Source organism: Ctenocephalides felis, unplaced genomic scaffold (assembly GCF_003426905.1).
Source record: "Ctenocephalides felis isolate EL2017-DRISC unplaced genomic scaffold, ASM342690v1 CF-g0.4_SCAFFOLD_01604, whole genome shotgun sequence".
Classification (NCBI taxonomy): domain Eukaryota; kingdom Metazoa; phylum Arthropoda; class Insecta; order Siphonaptera; family Pulicidae; genus Ctenocephalides; species Ctenocephalides felis.
Window position 1 is genome coordinate 2746357 of NW_020537758.1, and position 16390 is coordinate 2762746.

The 16390-nt window shown below is 27.3% G+C and overlaps 3 protein-coding genes across 3 annotated transcripts in view; 1 reads left to right on the forward strand and 2 right to left on the reverse strand.

The window, feature by feature from the left end:
- Positions 1–16390, reverse strand: part of LOC113372377 (myc protein-like) — a gene marked incomplete in the record, with an annotated part of 72424 nt that overhangs the window by 47817 nt on the left and 8217 nt on the right.
- On the forward strand, positions 155–987 carry LOC113372827. Its single transcript, XM_026613165.1, has 3 exons — positions 155–301; positions 588–733; positions 807–987. The coding sequence occupies exons 1-3, from the start codon at positions 155–157 to the stop codon at positions 985–987; spliced, it is 474 nt and encodes a 157-aa protein (XP_026468950.1).
- Positions 1893–4132, reverse strand: LOC113372378 (ER lumen protein-retaining receptor). Its single transcript, XM_026612700.1, has 5 exons — positions 3888–4132; positions 2749–3008; positions 2531–2677; positions 2097–2202; positions 1893–2033 (listed from the first exon to the last, which is right to left on the reverse strand). Exons 1-5 carry the CDS (start codon positions 3976–3978, stop codon positions 1999–2001), a joined length of 639 nt encoding a protein of 212 aa, XP_026468485.1. The 5' UTR covers positions 3979–4132; the 3' UTR covers positions 1893–1998.

The following is a 16390-nucleotide window of genomic DNA, read 5'->3' on the forward strand; positions in this document are numbered from 1 at the left end:
AAGCTCGCAAATTGGTTAGAGAATCACAGGAACTGGATCAAGAAAAATCACAAGCAAATAAACCTAAGGCCGATTCAAGTACTATTAAATTGAAAAATGTTATCTATTAACTACTTTAAACATATTTCGCAGTAATATTTTTCTCATGAATAATATGTTTTTAGCTATTTATGATGATAATTCATTTACATGCACTGAATCTGGAGAAATGCCAGATCCATATGATGAAACTGTGTTTTATATATGCCGCAAGATGCGAGGATCACCGGGGTACTATACTACAAGAATGATTTGTCCGCCGGTAAAGCAAATAAGTTATAAGTGGATTTATGAAATAAAGTATTTTTTGTATGGATTTGGATGTAGTTTCGGGTAAAACCCGAATGTAGTTTTATTTGATTAATATAATTGGAGACTCGAAATTCATAATCTATATAATTTTCAAAACAGGGAATGACCCTGTAAGTGTAATGCATCGATCTATCGACGATATATATTGTGTGTGAAACTCGATTTTAATTAATTGGATCAGCATTTTACAAAATTAAACTGTAATACTTGAAAAAATTAAACATAATCTTTTACAGAATACGTCTTTTGATCCATTAAGAAGAATATGTTCAAGTACGCAGAAAAGAAAGAACGAGATTCGAAGGGAAAAAATTCGGAAGCGGAGGCAAAGCATCAATTTAGAAGATATACAATCCAAAACTAGCGCATTTGATACTTTCAGGTAACTTATCTCATTTTAGTCTTGAAAAAAATTATAAAATCGTCTGAAAATTCACTCAATTTATTGTTTGTAGTTGCGCTTCGGAGGGTAGATTTCCGGACAAATTGGATAGAAATTCATATTACTTATGTTTCAAAAACGCAGGAAAATTTAACGCTATGCATATGAAGTGTCCCAATGAACATTATTTTAGTGGCTATGACAATTCATGCGTAAAAATGTCAGAAGTTTCAACAAATTATATAGTGAAATAATATCGAAAAATTATCTTTCTAATATTGTAGTTGACAGCGAAAATAAATATTTACTTTATTGATGAGAAAAATGTAGTATGGGAAAACTTACAAACAAACTTAAATTATTTCATGTAAATGATATTTTTTTTCGCCCATAGAAATAGCCTCACGATCATCAGACAAACCAATCAACATTATTTACATCTAATTTTGTTTAAACTGTAAACACTTTTTTCCTCATCATTGAAGACATCAACAAATTCGATCTTTAATAGAAACACTTTCTCAACACGATTTTGATACCAAGATTCCGAGTGTAGTTAAGGTGTATATCACAAGCTTTCTAAGAAGTTGTTGAGAAAACATTTAACATAATAAAAAATCGATTCAAATGGTCAAGGCAAATATACTTTTCGCAATTTCTTTATTAATAGAAATTATGTTAGCATATACATTTTGTATAATGAGCTCGCATATATATTTTGCTTAATTTTATATTATCCTCATTAGATGTAATAAGGAACAGCTAAATATTACTGCATTATTATTTAAGATCATGAATTGTAAGACAATATATTACAATTCCACTAAAACTTAAAATGGCCTATATATTATTCAACTATCCTATTTAATATTATAAAACTAGGTAAAATTCTCTCAATTCTCTTTCAAAATATATAAAATTTGCTTCAATATGTCTGAAAACTTAAATAGCGAAATACATCTTAAAATAATATGCATATCATGTAGAAACATATATGATAATAATCTATACGCAAATACATACAAGTGTATGTATAAATACATTAAAATATGTATGTACACATTGTATACATGCACAAATATGCATATTATGTATTAATAAATGCGGCACGGAAAAGGAGATAATTTGAGAAACATTCATCAAATCACATTAAACATTTGAAAATAATAGCATATATTATATTAGCATGTCAATTTCTTAGTTCATACACTTTTCAATCATTTATAAACTTATACACTATGTTTAAAAAAATAAAAATCCTTGGTTTAAGCTGGCAGCTGCAGTTTTTTGCCTTTCAGAACTAGTAATTATAAAAATATGTTAATAAATATATAAATAATATTAAAGAAAATGTCTTAAATACCTTTGGTAATGTACAAGTAGAAGAAATCGCAGTATAATACTGTTTGTACAGCTCCAGCTACAATGGCAATTAAGTCATAATGATCTTCAGCAAGATATCTATATACCTTTAAATGAAAACAGAGTAACATAAGTACAAAAAATAAGTGGGGACACTTCTAAACTAAAATTGTCTAGTTTAATAATATTGCTATATTTTTTTTTAAATATTTGAGTATGTACATTGGCCAATAGGAGCATGACGTAATACCCTGAATCCGAAATATAATTTTAAATGAAATAGAAAATATGGATCATGTAAAATTAGTTTTCTTTTCAAGTTTCAAGTAGAAATTTGCTTTAATAACCACATTTAAAACACCAAACAAAAAGTGCTAAATCACTTAATTAACTGCTTACATAATTCATTATAACTAACACTAAATAAATTCTTACCCAATTCAGTAAATACAGAGCCCTATAGCTTCCCAAAGCAAACAAATAATGAGAGGTAATGCTTTCTGCTTCCCCTGTTTTACTGACCATAAACAACTGCGGCAATATAGCAACTGACTCCAAATAAATACTAAAAGTCCATAGAATCTGTCACAAAACAAATAAAAATTAGCAAACAAATATTAAAAAAAAAAAACAATCATATAATCATACTTTACCTCTAGCACTGAAAAATCATGGTTGATGAGCAAAGCCAGTACAGCAGATGGTAAAATTAAGAACTCAATTCGAAATGTATCATGATTCGAATCATAAGTAGCTTTGAACTTAATGTACATTAGATAAAGGGTACCACATGATGCAGCAATAAATACTAATTTCATAAAAGTATTATAAGCAGATATGAAAGTTGTTACGAGATCCAAGTATCGGGTTATATAGACGATTGCGAATAGAAATTGTGATTTTCCTGATATACCTGCAATAAAACAGTGAAAAAGTGTTCACTATAAAAAGTTTAAATACACTTACTATAATATACCTTTGAACTTAATTTTAGTGATAAACTTTGAATCACAATAAAAAAAATAATCACAATGAAATTGAATAGAATTCAACGAAAAGAACTTCATGAACAGAAAATGAACAGAAGACGCATACATAATTGTATCTACCTGTAAGTGGGAAATTTAAACATTGATTCTGTATTATATTACTATCGAGCAACTTAACTTAATAGCCCTTTTTGTTTATCATTTTTGCAGTTCATTTCATCTTTATTTATTGCAAGAAATAACTAAAGCACGATTTGATCAATCACGCACAAAGTGAATTATATTTTGAACAAATAGTTCTTCATAGATTTTTGCACAATTATTAAAAACATATTTAAACATATTTAAACATATAAAACTCAGATATAATTACAAATTTTAAATTCCACATTCTTAAAATGTGTACTTTAAAATTGAATTTTACTGTGAACTATGTAGTTAGAAGCTTTTCTTTTTAATATTCAGGAATATTATCTAGTACTTCAATTTATACAAGGTTTAGATTATAAGATTATTCATAAGAAGATCATAGAGCAATAGAATTATTCAACACAATATTACAGGCACTTTTGATTAACTTTTCTGAACTTGAAATCTCCGGTAAAAATTAAACGATTTGACTTAGAATAACTAGAAAATAATAGTTTGAAATATATACATTGCAAATACATATGATTTACTATCTACAAAAGAGCATGTTGCACAGTTTTCAATAGTAATTTACAAGCAAGAGCAAATACTCCTACAAAACCGACAGCAAAATTTCGGGATCATATATATTTCGTAGTGTATTCTTTAAGTACCTGCGCAAGATCGAGTTTTCCATATTTTGAGTAATAACACTATAACAGCAACTAAATGAGAGATATCACCCGTTAACCGGAAAATATTCATTTTTACCAAGTCTATCAACAAATGTCATACACAAAATCCTTAACTCACAAACGTCTATCAAAACGACGTGGCTTGGCACTCGCTGACTCGTGGCTACAGACCATAGATAAGACGATGACTGAAATATATGGGACGTCCTGATGGAACTGATAAAGAAAATGAGAAAAAGTACTTTCAAATGATAAACACTATCAAAAAATAGAATCACATATATAACTAGTTTGAATGATTCATTACATATCTATATACTCTTCTTTCATCTATATTTATATACATTTTTTTTGTTAAGTGCCTGGCACACATGTATCTGTAATCGTTTTACGTTTCTTGAACCAGACTGTTTACGGTTCGTCAAATTTTTAATCATGCATTTTTTTTAACTTATTGTAGGATAAATTCTCTTATTTCATTTATGGATAAGTTATAGTAATCGCAAAAATAATCGAAAATGAAAATGTTTAAATATCTTTATGTTCCAAAGGTTTCTGAATATCTTGGCATATCTTAGAAAAAATGGATGTATGTGTGTGTGTATGTGCGGATACAAATTTTCGTCGACGATTAACCGATCAACCCACTCTTCTTTTATCTATGGATCAACCGATTTGATTAATTCAAAACCGATTCGTATTGATAAGGAGACGTGCTGATTAGTTTCTGGCGAAGGGAGGTCTAGCCCTAGACAATAAAATAATGTGTCTAGCCGTAACAGAGATACGGGGCAAAAAGTGCCAAAAACGGTAACTCAGTTTTTAAGAGGACGGAGCGTCCGATTTTAATAATTCAAAACAAGATAAAGAACTGATTAACTATTTGAGAAGGCAGGCCCACGGTTATGGACTCTCAATAAAAATAAGTTAAAAAAATGACGTTTGGCGGTCAAAAATGTTTATTGAACATATGTACATAAAATTATCAGATATTTTATAAAGATTTTAATTATGTGTACTGATTTTGTGTAAATCCGTGGGTTCCGTACCAAGATTTATTTATTTAGTTATTCTGCAATATATATACAGATTACATTTACTTAGCAGAGATTGCTGACAAGTTGTTTACAATTGGTTGTTTACAAATTAGTAGATATCCCCAGTGGCTAATATAATAAAAAAACTAAAAACAAAAGGGGAATGCATTTTTTAAAGTTTTATTATTAAATTTCCATACATAAAATACTTTTTCACAAAAATTATGAGACTCATACCTGATTCGGATCACGTACTGATAGAAAGTAATATTCAATCACAACTTTATGACCTATGCTCGTGATGTTTAAGTACGACCCTACTTTATAACCTCAACTTTTGATGTTTACAATCAGCCCGACTTTTTATTTAAGAGCCTTGTCAATTCATGTTTGGGCCAATATTTTTGTAACGATTCAGGTCCTTTAAATCATGAACATCACTCACAATGACACAACCATGTGTGCCTGTAGCCTAATGACATTTGCGTTTAAATTTTTTAAAATCTCATTAGGAATAAGTATTATAAATACAAAATTTCAAATCATTTTATGAATCATGAGTTATTTTGAAAATCATTATTTTATTTGCTTTATTGTTTTAATTTTAATTCTAATCTGAAAACAATTTTAATCAGGTAACACTATGACTATGGACACATAATGACACTGAATGTACTACAACTTCACTCGTGTTTAGCAAAGTTTTTAATGAAATAAAGTTGAAATGGGTATGTTTATTTTTATAAATATTCTTACTAATACTTTGTAATGTCATTACAAAGAATAATTATTAAATAAAATAGAAATCTAGTATTTTCTAACCATGAACGCCTCTCTCATTGCTTGTTCGGTTATTTTAAGTGATACTTCACCTGAACAAAGTAATAAAGACCAATAATTTCAATTGATATAAATACCAGTAGAATTTTGAATATTTTATTTGATACAATTGAATTTACTTTGATATAATATTATAGAACAAGGGCATCACCCATGAAAGCGCCTGTGCAGCTTGAGAGTGGAGGCCGTGCATTCGACCACACAGACAGCTATTGGGAAAATTGGGAGGAAAAGCAAGGCTTGAGTTATTCTCAAGAAGATTTAGATGCTGTTGATAATAATAATAAACAAAAAGAGGTGGAGGTTATAATACAGAGAGAGAATACTGAGGTGATTTTAGTTACTTATATGCACATAATATTATGTGATATTAAGTCGCTGTCAAATTAGCGCTTTTTAATAGTTTTGTTCGAACATCAAACATATTACATATGCTTTGTTTTATTTTCAATGACTGTAATCGAGCTATTATTAGTTCATATATATCATAAGGAACAAATGTTTGTCTTAAATTTCGATCTGTTTGAAATTTCAATTGCTATAGTTGCAATTTTTTTATTAACTCTTTATTGTATGTTTTTGCAGTATAAACAATTAGTATTCTTCCTTATATTTTGACTGCTGTGAAAATTATTACTATATATACATTATACGTCTTCTTACCTCTACTTAATTGTAATATATATATTCATACGCACATTATAGTTTTTTCAATTGTTTAGGATATGCCTTCTGCAACGAGCAGTTCTCATGGGTCTATCCCTAATAATGAAGATTGTGGCATTAGAGATGTCTGGAAGCATAATATGGAAGAGGAGTTTCGGACAATACGACAGGTAAATAAGCCAAATATCATCTTTTTGTTTCTATACAAAGGTTTATCTATTTACATTTACTATATTATAAAATACTTTGATAACATAAGGTACCTATAATATTTGATCTCCTTTGATTAATGAACTTACATTATACCACTTTGTGTTTTTGAATTATTCAATAAAGCATATTTATAAAGCAAAATTAAACCTATTCTATAACTAATCTTGTGGCATTTTAATATCTGTAAAATTATGTACTATATTATATGTTGTTGAAGGTTTATTTACTTGAGACTAATGTAGAAATGATTATGATTTTTCAAAGGCTTGGTATAGTTTATATAATAAAGCAAATTAAATATATATATATACACACATGTTTTTGTGAAATTAGGCAGTAATTATTAAATGATTCCCTTAATACGACACCAGGCCTACATATATTTTTGGCGAGTCATCTGATTTAAGAGTTGTTTTAGCAATAATTAGTAATGTCTACCTTATAAAACAGTGATTTCATTAACTTTTATTTCACACACTATTTACTAAAAAAATTAGATAAATTGACAACTAAATCAGAATACAAAATTTGATTTTTTTTGCATGAGCATGAGAATCACTGTTGTAAGGTATACTTACTTATTAATAGCTATGATAAAATTTCGTCACGATTTCGGGAACACGGATCAACCGATTTGAATAATTCAAAAAACATTCGATTCGTATTGATAAGAAGACGTGCTGATTAGTTTTTGGCAAAGGCAGGTCTAGCCGTTCCGAAGAGATGGGGAAAATTGAGCCAAAAACGGTAACTCAGTTTTTAAGAGAACGGAGCGTTCGATTTTAATAATTCAAAAAACATTTTACTTGTATTGACAATTATGAAGAACTGATCAATTTTTCATGAAGGCAGGTCTAGCGGTTTGGGAGATCTAATGAAAAAAGTAAAAAAAATGCCATTGACGGTCAAAATGATCATTAGACATATGCACATCAAATTATCAGATATTTTATAGAGATTTTAACAATAAGTATAAATTTATTTACATTCCTATGGGTTCCGTACGAATGTTTATCCTTTAGACAGCGACGCGGCGCTTACGCGCTTTATATTTTGTCTCTATGCAGTCCTAAAGCAGTAAAATTGCTTTGAAAAAAAGTTCAGATCTTCCAAAAATATGTCAAAATAAAGAAAACATTTTTTTTTCAAAAAAAATTAATTTTTTGTCCAATAGTTTATAGTTTCTGCATTCCTCTCTACTGCTGTCATACGTTTCCAGCCACATTAACCGAAACTTTGGGTGAAATGCCGCGGCAAGTTGGCACTGTTCATCATTCAGGAGTAGTCCAAATCTTTTCTCTATGCCGTTTAATAAGGCATTGGCTAAAGCTGTGCCGTGCGGTAAATAGTAGGCATTGGATTAACGATTAACGGACTTCTCGCATTTTAACGGAAGTTAACGTGTCCGTTAACATTTTTAAAAGTTAACTTAAAAGTTAATCCGTTAATCAAAATGTTAACTTCGTTAATTAACGATTAACGGATTAACGAGTTAATGCCCAGCTATGTATATATATATATATATATATATATATATATCAATTTAAATCTTTCATAAAATTTTATAATCGATAAAGAAAAATTTCTAACTGATTCGAGGCATTTTTTTACTTTTATTCCAATAACTTGACAATTTTGTTCTACGTACTTTTTTAATTACCTCATCAGAAACGTGATAAAATTTACTAAATTTTCGTATAAAATATTTTATATGTCTTCAAATAAAAAATCACCAGAATTTACAATAGTCCCAAGCCGAGACGCGCAAAACGCCACTAACCCAAAACAAGGGCTAGATCCAGGTTGGTGTCAAAGCTCGCGTACCGGTTAGGGACTATCGTGAATTTCGGTGATTTTTTTAGTTCACAGCAAATATTATTTGTCGATTATAAAATAATATGAAGAATGAGAAGTGATGTATTTAAATGGAAAATTTTAAGTATAAAATATACAGTTTAGCACTGTTTTATTTAATTTAATTATCAGGTAAGAATAGGTACAAAAATTGTGATTGTTTTAATGTTTGTGTTCATTTTTGATATTTTCAAGTTTTAAGTATTTAAACAGTTTTAATTATTAGTAATTAATAAGTTAAGTGGTTTGGTTTCAAATACAGGTTATAGAGATTAGTATTTTTTTTGGAACGTGTAATTTATAGGGAGTGGATTTATGATATCTTTTCTAGCTTTTAAACCTAATGTCTAATATAGGTGAAATATTTGACAAATTTGTGCAAAATTAAATGATTTATAATATTGTCTAACACCATAAGACCTTAGAGAAACTTAGTATACTTTAATTAGTAAAAGCACCTAAAATCAAACATATATCCATGAAATGGATTATTGGAAGAGCATTTGTTTGCTATATCTCATATAACTTCTAAACCGTTAATCTAATTTAAGTGAAATATTTGGCAAATTTGTGCAAAATTAAATCATCTATAATATTATTTAACATTATAAGACCCTAAAGCAATTCGGTATACTTTAAAATCGATTTTAAATATGAAAACACTTGAAATCAATCATATATCGATGAGATGGATTATAGGAAGTGCATTTGTTTGCCATATCTCTTATAACTTCTAAATTGTTAGTCGAATATAAATAAAATATTAGACAAATTTGGACAAAATTAAACATTTTATGTTATTGTCTAACATCATAAGACTTTAAAACAACTCGGTATACTTTAAAATCGCATTTGAACATAGAAACACCTGAAATTAATCATATTTCGATGAGATGGATTATAGGAAGTGCATTTATTTACTAGATCTCTTGTAACTTTTTAATCATCAATCTAATTTAAATAAAATATTTGACAAATTTGTTCAAATTAACTGAATGAATTGTTTATATTATTTTCTAACATTATAAAATTCTAAAACAACTCGGTATGCTTTAAAATCACATTTGAACATAGAAACACCTGAAATCAATTACATATTATTTGATTATTGGAAGATTATTGGAAGTGCATTTGTTTAATATCCCTGATAACTTCTAAATTGTTAGTCTAATTTATAAGAAATATTTGGCAAGTTGTACAAAATTAAATTACCTATAATATTGTCTAACATCATAATGACCTAGAGCAACTCGGTATACCTAAATAATGCGCTATTAATATCGTTTTAATTTTTCTTCGGCGGAACCGGCGCTATGTCGAAGGTCTTGTGTAAATATAACACTTCATGTATTTGCTTATAGGCACGGAATATACATTTATATGAAATTTATATACATTATATATATATATTTATATATAATATATATATATATATAAATTTATATGTATATTTATATTTCAATGTACTATTACGTTCGTTCGCGCGTTATACGCATCGGCTCGTCCGGTTCGCGTAAAAAGGGCGGGACCGGCGTCTAATTTTAACCCGAATTTCTATCACAAAACCCAATTGTTTCTCTCCAAATCTTCGACAAATCTTTAATCCGACCCCAAAAACCTAATTCCGCCATCGTTATCATCGACATTACGAAATTAGTGCTAAAAATAGTTTTCTTATTTCGGCAGCAAAATTATCATGGGTATCGTCGCAGTTTGTAGGTTAAGTGTATCACTCCGCGCGTTCGCGCGATTGTTGGCCTTGTGTGACGTCACGTTGTGCACGTGTTGGACATTTGTGTGGGGGAAAGGATAATAAGGGATCTGAGAGAAAATTAGAAAGCAACTTTTTTTAAATATTATACGAATAGACAAACAAGTATAATAAATACTATTTATTCAATTCAAAGAAAGAATCCATGTCAATTAATATATGCCAATCTTGGTTATATCGTCGATGGGTATGATATTTTTTATTTTTGAAGGCATTTTTTTATCCATACAGTGTTCCTTGTAATGACAAAAAATAATAAATTTAAGGTAAATAAATAAGTTAGTACTAAATTAGTATCGTTATTAATTTTTTATAGTATTAGGTTAAATATAGTTAATAAATTTTTGTGTTCATTGCGATTTTAAAGTATTATACACATTTTAATTTTGTACAAATTTGTCCAATATAGCATTTATATTATTAAGTTTTAAAAGATACAAGTGATATAAGAAACAAATGCACTCATCAATTCAAAAGTGATTGAAAATAGTACACGAATAAAATGAACCTATTTTTCTAATACGATTTTGAAATCTACCGCGTTGCTTTAGGGCTTTATGATGTTAGAAAATAATATCAACTATTGAATTTCTTACATGTTTTTCATATAATATATTTATTTAACACAACGGTTTAAAAATTATAACCGATATAACAAATAAATGCACTATCAATAAATGATTTACTATTGAGATTTATATCTCTATTTATAAACGCGATTTTAAAGTATACCGATTTGTTCTAGACGCTTATGATGTTAAAAAATATTATTAAAAATTTAGTTTAATTTAAATGATGTTAGAAAATATTATTAAAAATTTAGTTTAATTTAAATGTTAGACAAACGGTTTAAAATTTACAAGATATATAATAAAATTTTGCATTTTTAATAATTTATTGACTGAGTTTGGGATTCATAACTCTATTTTGAAGTAAACCTGTTTTTTAAGGTAGTATCACGTTAGAAACTATTTAATTTAACACAAATTTGTCTAATATTGCATTTATATTTAACGTTAAATTTAAAAGTTATAAGAGATATAATAAACAAATGCACTTCCAATAACTCATTTCATCGATATATGATTGATCTTTGGCATTTTCTACATTCAAATGCAATTTTAAAATATAACGAGTTTTTCTAGAGTTTTATGATATCAGACAATACTATAAACACTTCAATTTTGTACAAATTTGTCAAATATTTCATTTAAATTAAAATAACTCTATTTTGAGGTAACCTGTTTTTTAGGGTAGTTTCACGTTAGAAAAAAATATAAACTATTTAATTTAGCACAAATTTGTCTAATATTGCATTTATATTTAACGTTAAATTTAAAAGTTATAAGAGATATAATAAACAAATGCACTTCCAATAACTCATTTCATCGATATATGATTGATCTTTGGCATTTTCTACATTCAAATGCAATTTTAAAATATAACGAGTTTTTCTAGAGTTTTATGATATCAGACAATACTATAAACACTTCAATTTTGTACAAATTTGTCAAATATTTCAATTAAATTAAATTAATGATTAAAAAGTTACAAGAGATATAATAAACAAATGCAATTTCATTACTTATAATTCTGATTGAAGGTATTTTTACATTAAAATACGATTTAAAGTATACCGAGTTGCTCTAGACACCTATGATGTTAAGAGGTATTATGAACTATTCAATTTTGTACAAATTTGTCAAATATTGTATTTATATTAAACGTTAAGTTTAAAAGTTACAAGAAATATCTCAAATGCACTTCCAACAAATTACACGTTCTAATAATATTAATCTCTATAATCTGTATTTGGAATCAAAACCACTTAATTTATTAATTACTAACAATTAAAATTATTTAAATACTTAAAATCTCACAATATCAAAAATTAACATAAACATTAAAACAAACACTATTTTTGTACCAATTCTTACATGACAATTAAATTAAATAATACAACACTAAACTGTAGATTACATACTTAAAATTCTTAATTTAAATACATCACTTTACATATTTCGTATAATTTTATAATCTACAAATAATATTTCCGGTGTACTAAAAAAAAATCACCGAAATTCACAATAGTCGCTAACCGGTACGCGGGTTTTGACACCAACCTGGATCTAGCCCTCGTTTCGGGTTAGAGGCGTTTTGCGCGTCTCGGCTTGGGACTTATGTAAATTCAGAAAAAATTCTCAAAAATCCGATTTTTTCACAAAATTTTAAATCTTTTCGAAAAACTTTTTTTGGTACCTTAAGGCTTAAGTGACTAATAAATTCTAAATATCTTTTCAATTTTCCACCAGCTATCCATCTACTATCGTTTACATGTGTATGGATCACATTTCAGGATGAGAAAACGGTTTTTGCGAAGTTGGGACTTTTATCATAGTATGTGCTGGTGTTGGTCGCTTTAGGTATAATATTCTACACATATTATATCAATCGTTTATATATATATATATGTGTCTGGTCTGGTCTGGTTATCTTTTTATCCTTCGAAATATTTTTCGCGCGTAAAATGATTGTAAAACATGAGAAGACACCATCAATCGAATGATGAGAATGAAAACATCACCGGATTATGACATTGATGGTGAATAGAAAATCTTTTGTTGTTGTTGCTGTTGGTTTGTTTTGGAAATTACAGGATGTGAATGTTGACAAAATTTTAGAGATAGAAATAGTAAATGAAGGATGTTTGGAACACCAGACAATACCATTTTTGCATGTTACAACTAGATTAAAGGATTTGTTTCAACAAACCCGAGGTGTAATTTTCTCACGTTTATTAGGATAAATATTTAAACAATTTAGTAATCACAAAAATTGTTACACACTATCAAACATGGATAAATTTGAAACAAACTGAGATATATAAAATTTTGAAATAATAATAGAAACCGAAATTTTATTATAGTACATTTTTATACTGCCTGATAAAAATGACGCACCTGCACACGTTTGTATACAGTGGGACAATAAGTATGACTATATTATGGCGAACGGTTTACATGTCCAATTGAGTCTTTAAACTGCCATTAGAAAAATTAATAATATTTTTTAATGAAAAAATAAATTGGCCAAGACAAAAATATTGGTCATAAATAATTTTACAAAATTATGAATTTGCCATTTAAGACATTTCCAGGAAAAAATAGAATATTGGAAACATAGAAGCAATTTAAGACAAAAATGTTGAAAAAAAGTTTGAGTTTCATTTAAGAGGTTTTAAGGCTATTTAAAAATGTTGGTCAAGACTCAAGTTGATCAACAAAAATTGACTAATTATGGAAAATATCTAGGGTGACCTTTACGAACAAATAATTATCACAAAGTCCAAATGATATCCTTATGTGAGAGAAAAATTATACCTTTGACTTCAAAAATTTGAATTAAAAGTGTAAAAAAAAATTTCTCAAACTCTTAATTATAAAAAAACGTCTCTACTAAATAATAAATAATTTTCAAATATTTTTCAAAATTAACCGCATTTTCAAGTGGATCAAAAATTATAACTTTGACTTCAAAAATCTTAATTGAAAGTGTAAATTTTTTTTCTCAAACTGTTAATTATAAAAAAACGACTCTACTGATTTTTACAAAGAGAAGAAAATATTTTTACAATGTTCTTAAGTAATTTAGGCGCATTTTGAAGTGCACATCAATTTTATACGATTTATTTATTATTAAAAGTTATTAATTTTTCTTTACCAATTGACATTGAATTTTTTTATGCGAAATGACTAATTCCATAATTATTTTGTGAGGAAATCCTTTGGTTGCCAACTTAAACGATTTATTTTTATTCTCACACACTCATTTTTGCGGTTTCTAAAAATATAGAAAAAGTATTTGATACGCACAATAAATTAAATTAAATCTCTAAAGTAAATTAAATTTCTTGTGTGTTGTCATTTAAAATAAATATAATTATTGAATAAATAAATAAAATATTTAATGGATACATAATTATATACTATATACTATATACTATATACTATATATAACACATACAACAAGTAGCTAAATAAATAAATTAGTGAATAATTAAATTAATTACATATATAGATATATAAATAACTAAATAAAAAATTAGATAGGTAAATAAATAAACAAGTAAGTAATAAACTGAATGGATAGAAGTAGGTAAATAAAATTAAGTACAAGTCAAAATTAATTATAAATTTATCATTCTTTATATAAAAATAAATACAGATCAATATCAATCAATCTTGACAAATGATTATTTCAAAAAAACGTCTGTCGTGTTCGGTGTGCAAATTTTTCTTTGGATTGATCAGGAAATTGACTCAGAGCCAATAGGAGGTTAGTGACTTCTTTTTTTTTAAACTAAAAATAATCGATAATTATTTCTAATTTAATAAAAATAGATTTAAGTTAAAATTAAAGACAACTCGGTGAATGACTTATAAATTAATATATTGATTAAGTCGATTATTTAAAAAATAAATAAATGTCTTATTTTTTTTATTTTTTAAAAAATAGAAAACGAGATAAAATGATATCTTATAGGCTATTGTGATGATAGAGAAAAAAATTAGAATAGAAGAAAAAATAATTATTTCGAATTTATTTCATGGAAAGAAGTCTAGTGTTTCATGCTTTGACGTAAAAAGAAAAGTATCGATTTTTTGTGCTAATTTAGCATTTTTCAAAATATTGATTTATATATATAATATATATATATATATATATATAATGTTGTAGGATATAATATAGGTACGTCCTTACCACAGGCAAAAAGTATTGATATTCACCCTTGAATGTTTGCCCTAGTCAGGTCATTGAACGTCTGTAGGTCAAATGGTTATATATATACATGGTTATATATATATATATATATATATATATATATATATATAAATTTATTTTACAAAGGTCTTATTTACCAAAGTCCTTGCTTATTAAAGGTTTATTGACACGAAACAATTGTGTAATCGCACGAAGTCCAAAGATTGAAATCGCGAAAAAAACCTTCAAAGTTGATTCGAAGGGCTTGGCTACGAATCTGACTTTGGAATTGAATTATTTACACAAATATAAAAAATAGTAATGTATATATATACATATATTTCTAAATATTTTTAATATAGTAGTATATCCCTTAGTCTTTTTCTGAAATTTATCTGCACCTCGAACAATTTATTTTTAATTAAATAACATACCTTATAATAATTCAAATTATAATTTTTATATTCAAATTATAATCCATTCATATTGTGATACTTTTAAAATTCTATTGCTTAGATCTCGAAACCAGTTTTACTCCGATCTAAATTTTTAACGCAAAACTGCGTAAAATAATTAGCATTAGCTTTTTGTAATTTAAATAATTAAATTATCAATATTGATTTTAACAGTAGGTATGAGTCAATACTTGTACGTGGTTTCTAAATGGCGCCAGAAAATTTTAATTACGCACGAATAGGTGAATAATACATAATTTGCTAAATATTTGCCTTTTTTTATTAAAAATCTTAATTATATACTATATGAAGATCATGAATTTTAAGGATCTGCTTTTTAAATAAAAATCTTAGGAAAAGTTAATAAAATTAATTATTTGCAAGAATTTCAAGTAACGTCTAAACCAATAAAAAAAAACAAAAATGCAATTAAGAGAAAACTCCGAAAACGCCTGGGTGCCAAAAAATAGTGCAAGAAAAAGTTTTAACCCTGTGGAGTTTTAGACAGAAGTTGTCCTCTCCACTTGCCCTGGGGAATTAAAAAAAATTAGAACAACAATGCAATTCAGATAAAACTCCCAAAAAGACTCTAACGAAGAAACATCAATCCTTCTGCTGTTTTGATAATTACAAAACAAATTACAAAAAATGCGTTAAGTTGAAAATTTTGTGGTACTGTAAATAAGGGACGTTCTCTCCACCTGCCCTTGGTAATTAGAAAAAATAAGAACAACGTTTAGAGGAAACTCCCAAAAAGTTTCTAAGAAAGGAACATCAGTCCTTCTGCTGTTTGATAATTACAAATAAAAATAACGAAAAAAAATTGCATCAATTAAAAATCTTGTGGTTCTGTAAATAAGAGACGTCCTTTTCCACCTGCGCTGG